This window comes from Semicossyphus pulcher, unplaced genomic scaffold (genome assembly GCF_022749685.1).
Source record: "Semicossyphus pulcher isolate SPU_LCO1_2020_fin unplaced genomic scaffold, fSemPul1.0.p SCAF_19, whole genome shotgun sequence".
Taxonomy (NCBI): domain Eukaryota; kingdom Metazoa; phylum Chordata; class Actinopteri; order Labriformes; family Labridae; genus Semicossyphus; species Semicossyphus pulcher.
This window is the reverse complement of record NW_027211692.1, coordinates 19206654-19224432: the sequence shown is the minus strand read 5'-3', so window position 1 is coordinate 19224432 and position 17779 is coordinate 19206654. Positions and strand designations below refer to the sequence as shown.

Here is a 17779-nt window from a genome sequence, read left to right as displayed (position 1 = left end):
AACATAAAAGAAAGGTTGATTTAATTCTCTTTCCTACTCTTGGAAAGTGGGAGACAGATTGAATTCAAACACAACAAAAACATGAGCAAGAAGCTGAGTAGTATTTTGAGCAGCCTCCAAAGTCATTTTACCATTGTCATGGAGCATGACTGTGGAGCTGGCATGGCTGCAAAGTGCATTGAACACATTTTCTCAATGGATCTGAAGTGCTCGCTTTGAGAGCAGCGGGCCAGGCAGGGCAATGAGAGGTGGCCTTTCATCCCTGCTAGCTGTTAGCTTTGGCAGAGGGACAGCAGCCCGCAGCCAGCCTTCCTGCCTGCCTGTAAACTGAAAGCACAACTGGGGGCTGGGAGAGAACAGAGTGAAGGAGAAATGAAAGCAAGAGAATATAAAACCGTCCATGAGGATAATAAATGGTATTGTATTGTATTGTAGCTTATGAAAGCCAAGCAGGAAGGCCTGAAAGGAGAGCAAAAACACCATTGTCTCCTCAGTTTTCTCCCTTAAAAAGGAAAATAACATCTCTTTGAGGTCTGGGCTGAGGTGCTGGAGCAGGTGGGCAGACAGATATGCAGACAGGCAGGTAGTGACTCAGACAGGAAGTTACACAAGCCAACAGATGCAGGCGGCAAGGCAGACAGACTTGCAAATAGGGAGGTTGCAGACAGACAAGGGAAATGAATGTCTTGTGCGGCTGGTATTCTGCTGAATAGCTGTAGTGGTATCCATGGCAACACGGCTTTGGCATTCTGGGTAACGCTGGAAAGAGCAGCGAGTGCAGAAGAAGAGGAGCTGGCGGCGGGAGGATGCTGGGATTCACACCAGAGAGAGGGATGCCGAGTATAGCTGGGTGCAGCGTGCACCTAAGTGATAAATCAATATTTATCTTCTATCATAGCGGTGATGTGATGATACAAGCTGTTCCCCCTGAACAACTGTGCATCATTACACTGTTTGATTGGGATAAAGAGCTGCTGGGATCGCTGCGCTTTTTATTGTGGTCTGAATTTGAACATTTTGATGTTTGTTACACCAAAAAATGTTGCCAATGTATGACTGGTAATTGGAAAAGATTGGTGAGTTGTGAAATGCGGTATGACTCACGGAACACTGGAATCTACATGAGTCAGTAACTTGTGATAAAATATTACCTCACTGTTTTATGTGAGGTAAAAGATCTGCCAACAGAAATAAAAAATACTTGTGTCGAAGTTTCCCCTCTTTTTGACTCCTGTGACTCATCCTGCCTTTCAATCAAACTTAATTTTGGGTGACCAGCTAACCCCTCCTATAACATTACAACAAACTAGCCAGCTACTATGAGCCACAGCCATTCGCTGATAGTTTGTAGAAGCGAACATGGTGATTATAGATTTGGAAGTGTGTGTTTAGATGTTATTTGGAAAGAATTGTTGTGGTCTAAACACTTCATTTCTCCCATGCATCAATACGAGTAAGACGAGGAAGTGTGGGTGGAAGTGAGAAAGGTGTGGGCAGAGCATCATCAAGCTAAAGATGATCTAACTCCCATTTCACTAAAACAACAAACAAACTTTAAGAACTATTTTTTTCCATTTTGGTAAGTCATCTCCCACCTTTGTTTTTGGCTTTCTTACCAGAAAGTTTTCTACCAACTGAAAGAGACATAATGTCGTTTCAATCTGTGCTACATTAGAGATGCAGCACTGCTGAGAATGTGAAGGATTTGACGTGGTCTCTTCGGCATCTGTCTGTTCGTTTTAACCTGGACGAGCACTGCAAAGAGATACTTAGACAATTTAATTGCAGCGTTTACAAGACAAGAAGATCTTGCTTGATTTTATTGTGTCTGGCAGGATAACAGCTGTCTTTAAGAGATGTGAGGGAGAGCAAATAGAGCGGTGTAACAGGTGCAACGGTAAATAATGCATCGGCTTAACAATGTCACATCAGCATCTGTCAGCTGTCATCACTGTATTTTTTTTCCCTCATCTTAATCCTCATCTAAAAGCCACAACAGTATTTCCTGTCTTAAGTCATATGTTTTTTTAAAGCAGCTATCATTGTGTTGATTTGGTCTGGCCCTGAAAGCTGTATTTCTCTTTGCTGATCCTTTTGTGTACCTGCGTGTGTAGGAATCCCTAAAAAAAATATCAGTGTGCTTCCTTGAACTGTCTATAATTGTGTAACATACTACTAAATGTGGAACTTTTCTGGGGAAAATGTAACAAAGGCCCTTTCAGTCACCAAGCTTTAAAGATCTTTGTCTGAATCCTACCCGGCAACAGCGGTAGATGGCATTAGAGCTAGCTATATAGAAAAAGCTGTCTTCTCACTGATGGTCTGATTTGCTTTTACAGGTTATAAGTATTAAATTAGGAGTATTAGTAGGTTTAGGATCTAGTAACTATATCAACAAAACTTAGTTTTATCCAGAAGAGTGCAGAGACATTTTCATGTGATTTTGAGCCAGTGAAAACTCTGCTTGTGAACTTGTTGCTCTGCATGTGTGTATCTCTCTCAGCCAGACAAAACTGGTCTGCTCTGCCAGTAAAGGCCGTCGTTCTGACTTTCACTTCATGTTTATGGTTGAACTTCAGGAACTTTGGGGAAGTTATGATGAGGACTCAGCTCTTGTTGCCTCTTAGCTGCCTTAGGAATTTTATTTTCAAGATGTATATATATGCATATACCGTATATGTGTTTATGTATGTGCTCTGTACAGCGATCCAACAAACACAGATAACAACAAGCACAAGGGGTGTGTTTTTCTCGAGTGTGTTTCTTGGCAATAATTTCATGAAGGATAGATTTTTTTCCTAAAAATTTAACTGCCAGATATGAAATGTTTATTTCAGTTAGGTTAAGCTGGAAACGCTTAAATTCCTTTTCCGACATGCTTCTTAATGGTACATCGAAAGCGACCAAAAACAACATTTTACGCACAAAACTTAATCCTCGTTCTGACACAGCCACTTGGAGCGGTCTCACATGAGCCCACAGTCATCTCAGTTTATTTGTTATGCTTGCGATGCTGTGGCACAAAGCAGAGACAAACTCGGTTACTTGGTTGGGGAGTGTTATGTGTAATAACAGAGCTTGGCTGCTATTTTAATCTGTTTGTTTTCTGTTTTGAGGACAGAGAAATGAGAATTGGGCTGTGAGTCAAACTGACTGGATCAAACTTGACATCTGACCCTTAGCAGAGGTGGTGGAGACAAGGAAAACAAATACCAGAACACACACACACAAAAAGCATGTGCTCACATACGCCGATTAATACTTATTACTTAAGGATTTCGGACGGAAAAACTTCAGAAACTCTGTGAGTGTTCGGGGCACAATGGAATAAATGAATACATGTGCTGGATTATGGATCTATTAATGCTATTACAGAACGACTGGGTTGGATTAAGAGATTATTCGTTTCATGTGATCGTACCTTGTATCCAGCATGGGGCCTGTTCTTTGTGAGCGGCGTGGTGGAGCACAGCTCGATGGCCTCGGGCTCGTGGAAGATCACCGTGGGCAGCGGCTCCTTCCTCAGCGTCAGCACATTTAGCTTGGTCTTCAGCATGGTCTGGAAGTGCTGATGGAGAGAAGAGAGACATGCACACTGTGCTTTAGGCAAACTTATAATCAGTACGAGACAACTATGAGACTACAGGTTAGCATTTTTGGTTTCCTTGAAAAGACTGCTGGAGGTTTAAAAAAGCGCAACCTCCACAGCATCAGCATTTTAGCCGTTTATAGGTGTGTTACAGAAAAGAGTGTCAACACCTTCACAAACATACAATCTTTATACATGTTTAAATGTGATGGGAGAAAAAAATGTTGCTACATAAAACTTTCATGGGGCTCAGAAGGTTAAAACACTGACTGTAAAAAAGCCCACCAGTATAAATAGAACCCCCCGAAACAAGAATCATGGAGGCATAAAACAGAAGATGGAGACTGAAAGCGAGATGGAGTGAGAGGTTTACTCGGCTGCGAGTGGAATGTGAGGAGCAGATGAAGGGAGCTCTGACCTTGCTGCCTCCTCCGTCAAAACAAGAGAGTAGAGCAGCCTGCTCTCGCACTACAGTCCACAGCCAGTGTTTCCTGACGCCGAGCAGAACCACATGGTGGATCTGGCCCTCTGGAATTTCTGGGCTTCTTCGAAACAGTCGGGACAAAATTTCGCAACAAATGAAAAACACAGACATATGGCATGTTTGCTGGGCTGTGTGTCTGCAGCCCTTCTCCATAATCAAAGATCACACAGCACAATAACAATTTCGAATACAGGGGCAATGACCTTTATGGTGGACGCTGCACCTGTGGGTGTTCTGAATCTAATTCTATCCTTTCTTTGCAACACAGTTTAAACAGGTTTAGCACAAGTCTGTGCAATATATTAAACTAGCAACAGTTGCATGATGGGACTCTTAAAGATTTCAGGTCTAACCAGTGCTTTGATTCTGACAAGCTAGCTTTTAGCAATGCTAACAGTGAAGGTATGGGGTGTTAGTCTGTTAGCTGGTCTGACAAACCCCCTCTGAAATATCTCAAAAACTGCTTTATGAACTGCTACAAAATGTTGTACAAACATTCACGATCGTTCGATCGACTTTTTCTCCAGAGAAATTAGGTGAAATGTCTCAACAACTATTGGATGGATTGCCTTAATTTACTTACTTCTAGCTATATTTAAAAAAAAAACAATATTAACTTTGATACTGATATATCAGTCCAATACTATCGACCGATATTAGGGATGCACGATATCTGCACATTATCAGTATCTGCAGATAATGGCTTAAAAATGACATATCGGCATTGACAATTACGATTACCTCGGCCTTTATCATTACTCTGCTTCTCTCGCTAATTTATTTATTTATTGATTTTGCTAATCTTCACCCTAGTCTACCACTATTATTGGCATTGTAACCATAAGTATGTGTCTGTTGTTGTTCATGTAACAAGGACATATGTTGTTGTTGTAACAAGGACATATGTTGTTGTTGCACTCTTTGCCTGTCTCTATCCTGCATCTCCTTCTATCCCATTTTCGGCCCATCCAGTCGAGGCAGATGGCTGTTCAACATGAGTCTGGTTCTGCTCGAGGTTTCTGCCTGTTAAAAGGAAGTTTTTCCTTGCCAATGTGCCGTATATTGTTAAGTGCTACTCATGGTGATTCATGTTGGGCCTCTCTTTAAATAACTTAACAAAGAGTCGGTCTAGACCTGCTCTTTTTGTAAAGTGTCTCGAGATAACTCTGGTTATAATTTGGCGCTATACAAATAAAATGTGATTGCTTGATTGAGTATAAACAATACTCTCAGCACTGTCTGCAGTATATGCAGCAGACAGACAGAGGTCAGGTTATTAGAATGTTAAATACTGTTTAATTAAGAAGCACTTCTGAGTATGTTTGATTGGTCATGTTGGTGGCAATCAGGTGCACAAACCACATAGAGAAGGTCTTTTATTTTATTCCAGCTCAAAAAGTCACAATATGTCCCGCCATATTAGTATCAGTGAACATTTTTCCTCTTAAGTCTGTATCTGCATCTGTCTCCAAAATCCAACATCGGTCTGGTCGGGCTCTATAATAATGATTATCTCGTTATGTAGTCTGGTGTAAGTCTCAGAATTTGTCTAATACCTATTTGATTGCTGCTTTTTCGCTTTTCTCTTTGGCGCTTCTAAGCTGTTTTCCATGTTGGACCTGCACAGTGTTCATTTTTTATGCAACAGATGGTCAACATTTTCGTGCGACGAAAACAGTCAATCCTGCCAATGCAGTCTATCATCAATCTTAAACGCCAGTTTGTTTGGTAGAGCCAAGTAGAATATCCTCAATCAACTTCAATACATGGGTTTGAGGCCAAGTCTAGGAAGTTGACACCACTTCATCAGATATTGTTTCAAGTCAATAAAACATTCAATTCAATATACTTTTGAGAATTCTTATGTACTTCTGAACATTTGAGTTTGCCTCATTTGTGCCGATGACACGTGTTTAATAATCTGACTGCTAATACCAGTCATGTGGCTGCAAAATTACAGCTTCAACTTTAGTATTAAGAGGTTTTCAAGTTGCTTCCTACACACTTTTGTCCTCACCTATGACATAAATAATTGAGATTCCTTTTTTCAAAGAAGTGTTCATAAGATGTACATAACTATGTACAGTAGTAACCCCAGGCACTCCTCCCCAAGTGAGCCTTCATGTTGAGGAACGAATAATAAAAGAAAAAAAAGAAAAGGAAAAGGGGGGGTGGGGGTGTCATGAAAGAGGAAGATATGGCAAGTAAGAAAGCATGGAGCAGATGAAGGAGAAAAAGAAGAAAAAGCAAGATGGAGTTGTGAAAGTAAAGCCACATGTGTGTAAACGCTCGCTGACCTCCGCGTCAGCACTTTACAGCTTCCTGACAGCGGCTCACATTCCTGCGGTTGGCCCCGGTACGGAGGGTGGGGGGGTGCTGTGGTGGGCTGCCCGACTCCTCCGCCCCCCACCAGGAGCAAAAGGCCTGAGCGGAGGGCCGCTTGTGGACTTACGCTGGAATTCTATTCATAATATTTTCACTGCATTTAAATGTTTTTTTAATTCCTCAGGTCCCTACAGTCTCCTCATCAAGTTACTGCTGTTATTGATTCTATTTCGGACCTTCGCTTTGACGCAGGCAGGTTTTCTGTCTCCACCATCAGGGCAGCGTGTGTCGGGTCAGTGTTGAGCTGGCTTTAGCCGAGGGTTTTGTCTACACATCAGACCTTAATGCTTAACAATGGGCTGCTGTCACACGAAAAACCCCTCAAATCTCTGCACAATGGAACTCTTTCAGATTTATGAAACACAACCTTATTATGAGATTAAAAGTTGAGCTTTCACTCAGGGGCCTGATCCCCACACATGCAATGTAAATGTGTGATTTTAGTGAAAGCCTCCACATGGTGCTGAAACGTGTCTTATTGACTCTGATGAACACTGTTTCCTCGTTGCTCTTTGGGTCAAACCTTAGACCATCTTCACCAACATTTTCATTCAAGTCCATGACTTCTCCTCAAAACAAGCTTCCCCCGTTTTGATGAACTCAGGGTGACCATTTCAAATTCTTTCATATTCACTGAGATGAATTTTGCTCGGTGCCGCTGCGGATTATTCCCCTACAGAAACCAAACCATACAGAATAGTTACTCTACAGTTACAGAAACAGAATTCAGAAAAGGTAGGTGAGAACAGGGATGGATTGGCCATTTGAAAAAGTCTTTGCTTTCATGTTTTTGTTGTATTATTTTGCACCATACCTTCATGTCTGTAAGTATCTGTGCTGAATGTTCCTTTAGTGGAGCATATTAGTTTGCAGCAACTAGCGCTCTTGTTGCTCACAGGTTTTATTAAAATGCTGTTGGCTTATAACAGTGAGCGATAACAGTGTGTGTCCCTCTGAGTGAGTTCTATGTTGCGGAATACAGCATTATTTATTATTCTATTTTATGTCTCTATATTTAATATTTTACCCTTTCTAATCAGAGCGTCCCAGCATAAGTATTTAAAATGATTGTACTTGTATAACCGGAGTCACAATAAACATCTTGAATATTGAATCTTATGGTTATTCATAAAATTACTCATGCTGCTCAGCCAAACTATTTGTCCATTTATAAGCCAGTTATAACTTTCACTATGCTAACATTAAAGGTCTACATGTTTAGTAGCATGACCGTAATGCTAAAAGCATCAACACTGACTCATTGCTGCCTGTACCCATGTGATTTCAATATATTTAAAGTGCATAAAGGTTACAATAAAAAAGAACTTGGCTGAACATTCAGAACCCCTAAAGCTCAATGTGACTTTTACAACAGTTCAGGTGTTTGTGTTTTATGGATCTCTCTGCACATATAATATGTATTTGCTTAAAATGAGTACTTCCAATAAACTTTGTCCCACATCATTTTACACAGACGGAGCTTTTTTTTCTGAGAAAGGGACTAATATCTCAAAATCGGGTGGAACCAAGGTCATATCCCACAGACCCATTCTGAATGGTTTCTCCCCATGTATGTATGCTGGAAACACAAGTGTCATCAAGTCCATGTGGTAATATTTCACAGAGCCTGTGACTGCATTCTGCAGTTAAATCTATGTAAATCCAGGTAAACACTTGAACAATCACGTCCGTGAGAAATCGAGCAGACAGGCTTCGGAGAGTGTCTCGGTGCAGTTTGCCTCCTGCAGTGATGAGCTTAACAGGTCACAGATGGTAAGTTAAACTTTCGGCCCCCTGAGGGAGCATTCTTACAGGAAAGAGGCTCTCGGGTCAATCTCATGGTAAGTCACTGCACATCAGGCTAAAAAGCAGACCTCTGACACGCCTCCTGACACACACAAAATAGAGGTTTTTTGGGATGCGATCGTGACAAAACAGAAGAAAGCAGCTGGATATAATGTTGACAAACCACATGGATGGATGATCCGTGTCTAAAGAGCATGATAATATAAAGAAAAATTCAACCCTTGGATACACAAATGGCTACTGCTTCATCTTGAAAACTGAAAATGATGTTAAGAATGGTCATAAGATTCGAACAGACCTCAAGACCAAAAAACATTCACTCATCTCAGACACAACACACACCAGATCAGATAACACATGTAGCGAGCTCTGAGATGAAAGAGTGTTTAGAGCTCTGTACCAGATGTTGCAGGTCTGTAGGATGCTGGCAAGACAGAAGGACATCAGGTCGGCTGTTCTGAATCTTATCTAATTTTTAAAGTAGATTTATGAGCAGTCAAATATGCAATATTAGAATCAGATTGGGTTCAGACTCATTGGCCTCTGCAGTTCCAGGAATCAAAGCAAAGATCCATCATTGTGACGTTTAACGATTGGGAATGTGTCGGGGATGTGTTGAGGATTTGGTACTCACACCAAACTTTGTATCACTGTCTCAGAGACCGTGGTTTACATTTTGGGAGTTATGAAACACACATGCTTGAACTGCACAAGGGTCGTCCTATACTGGCTGATAAAACTTAAAGGAGCCCTGTGAAGACTGCCTGTAAACAACGTACAGTTTACATCTTGTATTACTCACACAAAGAGGGATTGTGTGTGTACTTGAGGCCGAACAATAAAACTGTTTTGATTTGGTGAACTGTACTGGAACTGGAACAACTCCCAAGCAAGCAAGCATCACATCCATGCTTGCTTGCTTGCTAGCAGTCTTCCCTGTCTTTCAGTGGAGCATTACTACACTTCTTGGCAACGTGTTGATTGGTGTAATGGTAGGAAGCCATTGGCATGCTGCTTATGCGTCCTTCAGTAAGTGCATGATGGGGACTCGCTCACTCATACAAACGTTGTCCAATTGTGTTAAATGTGCCCAAAAAGTCCACAGGGTGCGTTAAAAGTGGGAGCAAAATACAAAGTGCACACAACAGAAGGCATCAAACCAACATCACCACATCCAAGACAGAAATATTTTGTGAATGGTTGAGCGTTGAATCATTCTTTTCTTCTCTTGTGCCCTTTGCCAGAGAGTAAACAGCACTTGGGCTAGAGTTACACATCCAATCAATCTGCTCCTCAAAATGTGGCCAGCAAACCGTGTCTTTCCAAACAATGACTTTACTTTGAAGCTTCACAAACCTTGGGAACTTTCAGGACTGGCTGCCAGCTCACTCCTGTCTTTGTTTGTACCCCAAATAACATTTAAACATCCTGTCTTCCGTAACCTTACTGAAGGATAATGCTGTGGTCCACAGGTAGACCATGAGGAGGCGGAGGTTGACCCAGCATGTGGTGGCAGTAACTTCCTGACACCAAGAGTAGGATGCACCCCTCCGGTTCCTTGCATGGTAAGAATTGGGCAGCGTAACTTTCTAAAATGTCCCTCTAAGTGTTTACAGCCTCCCCCTCTGATCCTGGGACAGTTTACGAGAGGAAATAAGTCTGAATGGGAGTCAACCCAGAGAGGACTGTGGGAGGTCCCTACGCATATGAAAACCTGCTTTTCTCAGGCCTGATTGGTGCACTTTGGCGTGTAGGAGGGAGAAGGCAAACGGTCGGATGTTGTGATTGGTGGGGGATACTGCTGCTGGAGGAAGTGGGTATTAAAGTACCCTAACCTCAGAACCAGGGGGTGGCAATCTATGGCGGGTAGTAAAAACATCAACAGCACTTTGACGTAAACAATGAACCCACTGCGACAGTTGAAAGAGTCTACATGGAGCCGGGGCACATGAAAAGACCTGTTAATGACAAAAGACAGTACACTGTCAAGAACAAGGTCGGTTTAGATGTGTTTCATGGTTTGCCTACTGTCAGGTAGAAAACAGTGTACAGTATGTCCTATATCTGCACTAATCATCAGGACGACAAGCCTTAAATTGTATCTATATATAATATATATATATGTATATATATGTGAGAGAACTTTTGCAACCTACTAGAGCATTTATTGGACACCATAATTCTTGCCTTAGACAACGTAACTTACCTAACAAGAGTTCTGAATCCTGCTTAGAACAAAGACAGGGCAGGAAAAGACTGGAAAAGTAATACCAGGAAGACGAGTCTTTGTAAGATAAAAATCAAAACCACAAAACTAAAAAACAAAGCTGAAATTGTTCCACTTTAACTAATTGGAAGCGTAAGACTATCTGTCGAATGCAAGTCCTTTGAAAAACTATAACTTCCACAAACAGATAATTGTGCCCATTCATCAAATACGAAGTGCCAAACCAGTGAGCCAAAAGCCATTTGTTCACAAGAGGCAAATGTGCTGGCTGAAAAAAGACAATGTGCCGAGGGAACCATGGGAAATTATCTGCCAGTCTGCTCGTGGATCCCTTTGGCCACTGAGGCCGCAGTCCCAACAACATAGCTGTGGCCACAAAGCAACCTCAGACAGACGGACGGAGAAACAAATAAAGGCCAACAGAGACTGTAAAAAAGGAAAGATGCTAAGACAGAGGCTGGTTCTCACCGTGTTTGACCTCAGTCAGCTATTTGTGCACAGTCAGGTCTCCGTCTCTTTATGTGCTCGGGCCTGTTTGTCAGTGTCACACACATTAAAGTGTCAAAAGTGGAAACCACGGCTAAAGAAAGAGCTGCTGACAGAGGGAAAAAACATGTTTGGTAGCCTTAGGGATATTCAGAAAGGAAGCATGTTGTTGTGTGTGTGCATGCTTAATCTGCATATTTGCTATATGTGCGTGTGTTTGTGCCCAGACCGTTGCATATTGTGCAATCTGTCGCTGAACTAACATGGCCCCTGCCTGGGGAGGAGGGCCCCCCAGATCTGATTGAGGCATGTGGTCAGCGAGATGTAGGAGGCAAGGGGGAAACAGTCTGAGAGAAAAATGACGGGCAGGAAGAGAAAAACAGACGCGTGATGCAGCATCAACACACAGCAAAGCAACACACACTTCTTATTGTCACTATAATGCAGCTTGCCATTGATGATGCGACCTATATCTCCTCACCCCCACACCCCCATCTATCTCTTCCTCCCCTCCTCTTCCCGCCTGAGCGTGAGACAAAAATGCAGCAAGACATCAGGTGTTGCCATGGCAACTGAGGACAGCACAAGTGAGGATAACGCAGGCGGATGCAGTCGTGAATGAAAGCAACAAAACAGACGATTATAAACACGGGTATATTCTAGATCAGCTACCTTCAGCTCTAGAAAAGCCCCACCAGTCCTGACTGCAAACAAAGAGGAGAAGGATACCAGTCAAAAGGATGGTCGTTACCATGGTAACAAAGCAGGCAATGGGCTGGTACTGCCGTCGTTCCATAACTGTGTTTCACTGGAAGGGTTTTTTCATTCTTCTTCTACGGTTATTTTGATCTATAACCTTTTATTTACCGATCTAAAGGATCCTGACAGCCCACGTGGACCACGATAATTAATAATGGTTTCTGCTGTTTATCCCAGGACAGACTTTGATGATCCAAAGTCAAAATGAGATGCAGAAACATTATTCTTTATCAACTTTAGCCATGGGTCTCCAAGAGGTAAGCTGTTTGAGCCAAGTAGAGGTTATCACAAGATTTCTTTTTACACACAAAGCAGCCTTTGTCCTCCAGCGATTATCACACTTTCATTAAGCTGGACTCCCATAATGCAACTCTGTAGTGTACCTTCCTGGTGATGTTGTGTTCAATACAAACACAAAGATCTCCGTATTTAAAACTTGTGAACGTTTACACACAGGTCTGCTCAAGACCTTCGTATTAAGACATGCAACTGTGAGAGTGGCACCTCCAGTTAGACCAGTTCTTCCATAAAATCATAATTTGAAAAACCACGTTTCCCAGGTATACCTATCAGTAGTAAATCATCCCATAAGCTTTAATCAGCACAAGTACTGATCCCAATGACATCCCAGTTATTTCACTCTGTTTTGAGAACCAAAAGTCATATGGTTTGAAAAAACACAAAATAACTTTAGTTCAAATGATGTTAACCTGGTCAATGTTGTTACAACGTTGTCGGTAAACGTTGTCGGTAAGAAGGCAAAGCGCTTGATTTGAAAGATTTACTTGCTCAATGAGCCATGGAAATGTGAGATATTAGTTGACTTTGTGACACTTGTTGAGTGTGAAGATGAAGCATGGTTGCCCAAAGCACTCTTGGGGCACCGTTTAATTAACATCAATAATCAATCAATCAATAACAGCGGATATATAAATTACTAAATGTCATAAACTGGGTGATAGACCTGAAAGGCAGTGGCATTAATTAACCACACAGTCATGCAGATGTGTGATTGTAGGAACATTTACAGCGGCTCAGGCTAACTCCACATCTGAACACCGGAACTCTCGGTTTTAATAATTCGTGATTCCATCTTCTTGACGCCCGGGCAGAGGAGGGGGATTGTGCAAGTTCACTTGGCAGGCAGTCCGCAGGCCGACATCTGGAGAGCATTACGTCTGCAGGAGACGTGAAGCCAGGCTCGGTGCACGGCTTGCCCCTTGGATATCAAACTACGTGTCATTAACGGTGTTTTTCCCCGTTTCTTAACAGGTCACAGACGGCAGGTTACTGACAAGAGCCTGTTTTTTTACGACTTCACATGCGAGGTAAAGAATCCTGATGTGACAACATTAAGGGAAAACAGAGTGACAACAGGAGGAGAGGGCCTGTGTTCCACTCAGCAGGTTAATGTGAATGTAATGTTGGGTGAAAAAGGCCTGTGGGCCAATATATACATTTTAACAATACTTGACTATGCTTGTTTTTGACGTTTTAAGAAAATATTCAGTGGTAGTTAGCACAGAAATGCAGCGGAGATACAAATTGTTGCACTGTACCCCGGTTTGCGTAATGTGAATAGGTGCATTTAAACGTATCACCAATAGGGAATCACCAAGAAACAGATATAAGCACACAAAGGATCGTATAAATGCATAGAATTGGTTACTAGTGTATAATACACGACTAACAACATTTGACGGTGCTAACAAAACATCTGTAGCTGCTCAGTACCCGTGGCAAGTCTCTCCAGGCTGGAGCCATGCACAGCACGGCGGGTTTCACTAACAGTTAACGCGGCTCAACCTTTATTTACTGCTGCCATGTCGGCAGTGAACGTTTCACAGACGCCCGTTTCTTACCTGCAATCGCTCCGACGCGGGTTGCCACATATTAGCAGACTCAAAGGTTCTCCGTCTGTACAGCAGCTTGTTGTCGTTTCGTAGTCCGGTTCACATCTGTTCGCTTTCACGGCGTGCCTCTCCGTCCTCCTTCAATCTGGACTGGTCGGTAATGAATGATGTGTTGCTCCGCCTGGCTGTAGTTATCGGAGTGGCCAGCAGGTGGAGGTCCCTGCTCTCTGTGTCTGGAAGGCTCTTAGTGGTGCGTTCATGTGCATTAGGAAATCGAGGCTTGGAGCAAACACTCAGGGTTTTTGATTCTAGCACAAACTAGCGTACGTCTGCAGCGGTGCTAATGGCATCATTTCAAGATGCTGTTGGGAACTTTATATTGTTTTAATTCAGAATTTTTTTTTTAGGGATTTTTATTTTAGGCTTTAAGATAGACTTATCTGATAGATGCCCTTTATGTATTCTATGCTGTTTTTCTACAACCTTCCTAATGTTCTTAACACGTCTTAAAGCTTTTCTAATCCATTTTCTTATAGCACCACTGGCCAAATGACTTTATATATCCTATTACAGCAGGAGCAGGCTATTTCCGGTTAAAAAGCTCAGCCCCAAGTGATTCAGTTAGCGACTAGCTGGCAATGATAGTTTAGCGTTAAAGAGCTGGATTTTTTTCTTCAGGAGTTACTAGAAACTTTGAACGATAGTGAATATTGGACTGACATCATTGTCTGGCCAGAAACATAACTCCAAATAAATGCTTTGGCTATTTTGCTTCATGTTTTTTAAGCACTTACTTTTTAAGGTAATGTAAGATAATGCATTTTTTATATGCATCCAAAAAATGATGATGTAAAAAATATAGTTAGTTCCTTGTGTGGTCCAACTTCACATATTTTGTGTATTTGTATCTTCAGGAAGCCTACTGCCTTCTCTAGATAAGAAAACTCCTGCTAAGTCTGCTTCTGCCAATGTCTGATAAAAACATACATAAGTACTCGATTTTATTTTCAATTCAAAATAACCATTAAAAAAATGATTGATTTTACAGCTGGACACCAAAAGGCAGCCATAATGATATTTAGCACTATAATAAAAAAGAACTTCAAGGCCTCAGTAGATTAGTCATCCAGACAAGAGTAGCCAGCCAGCGCAGGAATGCAGTTAAAATGGAAATGATCATTTAAAGCCCTAATATAAATGTCATGCCGTTATTTTAAGTGGCTAGAGTCAATAAAAATGTGTTTCCCATCTCATAATTCCCAAGTTTCACAAAGGCAGCTAAGGACAAATTCTCTGGTGTATTGCCGCAGTCATGCCCACTCATTTTGATCTTCTTAAGCTTTCCAAAAACAAGCTGTACCAAAAACATTCAGTCAGCCTGACTGCTTTCAAATGAGATTGGTGAGGTCGGGCCTTGTTTTTCTAAAAGGGAGGTGAAGCAGCATCCATTATTTTACAGGAAATGTTAAATTAATACATCTTATTGCGGTTTTCTTTGGAAAAAGTAATTAAATTTTGTCATTAAACACACACAACTACTTCTAGCCTAGAAAAGAAGTTCAGTTTGCCAAGTTGAAGGCCTTGAAAGAGACTCAGAATCTCTATCAATAGACGGTGAGTTTTGAGATCCAAGACAAGCCTAACAGCAAACACTCTGACCCTCCAGGGCACAGAGAGGACAAAGGTCAGGCACGAGACCTCCAAAGCAGACCACAAGCCAAGGTGACAGCCATCAATAACATCTGCTGCCCCTGCAATGTGCGCGTACGAGAGTGTTTGTGTACACACATAATATATGTAGGTGTGTTGAGCCACATGACTCCGCAGTCGCAGTCTGTATTTAGAGATGTTTACATGGGGAACATCTGGACAAAGCCTGAGGTCACTGAGGGTGTTCACTTTACCAACACTCCATAAAAGGTCTTTCCCACGGCTCACGCTTCTGTCTGCTGGGTATACGACCTTGGGACAGTGCAGAAAAACAGACCCAGTACAGAGTTTTCTTCTCTCTCTGTTTTTTTAAACACTTTTTTCACAAATTCATTCCAAAACAAAGTAATCATTTTAGCCCAAAACTGACTGCAGCATGCTATTGTTGCATCAAATCATGGCTGGCATAGAGGGAAATCTATATTTATTTCTACATAGCATATTTCCCATAAATGTGGCTATTGTGGTTCTATGGATTGTGACTCGTGCAAACTTTGTATTTGCCATCTCTGTTGGAGAGATTGGGAGAAACAAGGTCTCACACAAAACCTCCTGCAGTGCCATGCATCACCCCCCCATTGAGAACTTCCTCATTTTTAGAATTGCTGCACCAGTTAGAATTAAAATTTTCATTGTTCTTTTTTCCCCATCTGAGTAATAAGCATGCACAGTGATTAGATGGTGCAAAATACTATTTTCTAGACACTTGGTAGATCCATTTTTTGCTGCGATTACAGCAGCTAGCCTGGACGCAATTATTTGCCCATTCTTCTTGGATTAATAGCTTAATCTCAGGCAGATTGGATGGTTATGTTCGTGAATGGTGAATTTAAAGTCTTGCCACAGATTCCTCATTGGATTGAGGTCTGGGCTTTGACCGAGCCATTCTTAGGCATTAACATTGTTTGCTTTTAACCACTTCAGTGCAGTTCTGGCTGTGTGCTGAGGGTCATCGTCCTGCTGGAAGGTGAACCTCCAACCCAGCATCAAGAGTCAACTACATCGCTCCATGCATTTTTGCCAACAGGCCTGACCAGTTTCCCATTACCTTCTGATGAAAAGCTTGGCCCCACAGCATGATACTGCCATCACCATGTTTGGATGGCGACATCAGGGTGATGTAAAGTGTTGGGTTTCTGCCAGATGCTGTTGCATTGCATTTAGGATTCATCCGACCACACTACCTTCTTCCCCATGTTTGCTGTGTATCCCACGTTGCTTTTGGCACAATCTCAAAACCCATCGTCTGTCTTCTGATGACGATATACCCTCTGGGAACGATGGCCAGCTTTTCACGGCTTCCTGTGCAGCCAGGGCTCTCGTTTTCAAGGCTCTGCATTTTTTTTAGTCCAACTAGCAACTTGAGAAGCGAGAATGGAGTTGGAGTTGAGATACGACGTCTTTGCAGCACTTGATACCTGTTTTTAGAGATAAATAAGAAGCTAAATAGTCGTCCGATTGTGCTGATTGCGTTCTGCCCCTTTTGCTCTCCTAACAGTTTTTCCTGCATGCAACCAACAACGGGATCAGACTACATGAATTCAGGATGATTTTTACACAATTTCGTCGTGCCGACAAATTTCCAGCGGTGGGCCCAATTATGAACATCGGGAACGTGTAGCTGACACGACACCCCGACCAGAAGTCTAGCATGTCAAAATCTTTTGTATTTTCCAAACTAGTTTGACATCGCCTACGACGCGTTCCCTGCGTTGACCAATAGGATGACAGAGTGCTCTGACGCGTACATGTATGATTGACAATTTCTTGTCCCGCCTCCCTGATGACCTATGCACTCGCGCAGGGTCGTGAACGATGATTGGTCAGTGTCATACTTGTAGTGTTGCCAGTCTCCCTACCAAGACACTGCACGACTTTATGCCACTGTGACTGATTAATCTGACATGGTCACCATCGTGAAAGACAAAAATATTGTGTAGTCTGATCCCGGCATGATAGTTGGTCTGTGGACTCTCCCACCTGAGCTGCGGCTCATTCCAGCTCTTCCAGAGTTAAATTGGGCCCTTGTGGCTTCTCTGATAAACACTTTCCTTACCCAGTCCAGTGCTTTTTATTTTTACAACAACTTTATCCTTCTTGAAAAACACCTCCGTCTTCGTGTTGCTTTTTCTTTCGTAACGTTTTTAAACAATCTATGAGGCCTTTACGGATTAGGTATTTTTTAATATCAAATTGAATACAGATGGAGTCCATTTAACCAATTACGTGACTGCCGGGGGCATTTGGTTGCACCTGATCTTAGTTAGGGAATGTACAGCAAATAGCTTGTATACCTGTTCGCTCCAAGCTTCTAAAATTGTGTCTGTAAATAACCTTTAAAACCATGTAGTACCAGAAAACTGCCGTCTGGTCAGATCTTATTCATCTCAGTCTTTTTGTTTGACAAATGTCTTGAACATCTGCCTGTTTAGTGTTTAGACAACATGAATCAACATGAGAAACCAGGCGAACTCTGTGGA

The 17779-nt window shown here is 42.1% G+C and overlaps 1 protein-coding gene across 1 annotated transcript in view; it reads right to left on the bottom strand.

The window, feature by feature from the left end:
- pid1 (phosphotyrosine interaction domain containing 1) overlaps positions 1–13726 on the bottom strand; it is a 28451-nt gene extending 14725 nt beyond the window's left edge. Inside the window, exons 1-2 of the mRNA XM_069669155.1 lie at positions 13599–13726; positions 3422–3568 (exon numbers count right to left, since the gene is read on the bottom strand). Coding sequence (XP_069525256.1) covers positions 3422–3568; positions 13599–13628 — 177 coding nt within the window. The 5' untranslated portion in view covers positions 13629–13726. The remainder of the gene's footprint in view (positions 1–3421; positions 3569–13598) is intronic.
- Between the last annotated feature and the right edge of the window lie 4053 nt (positions 13727–17779).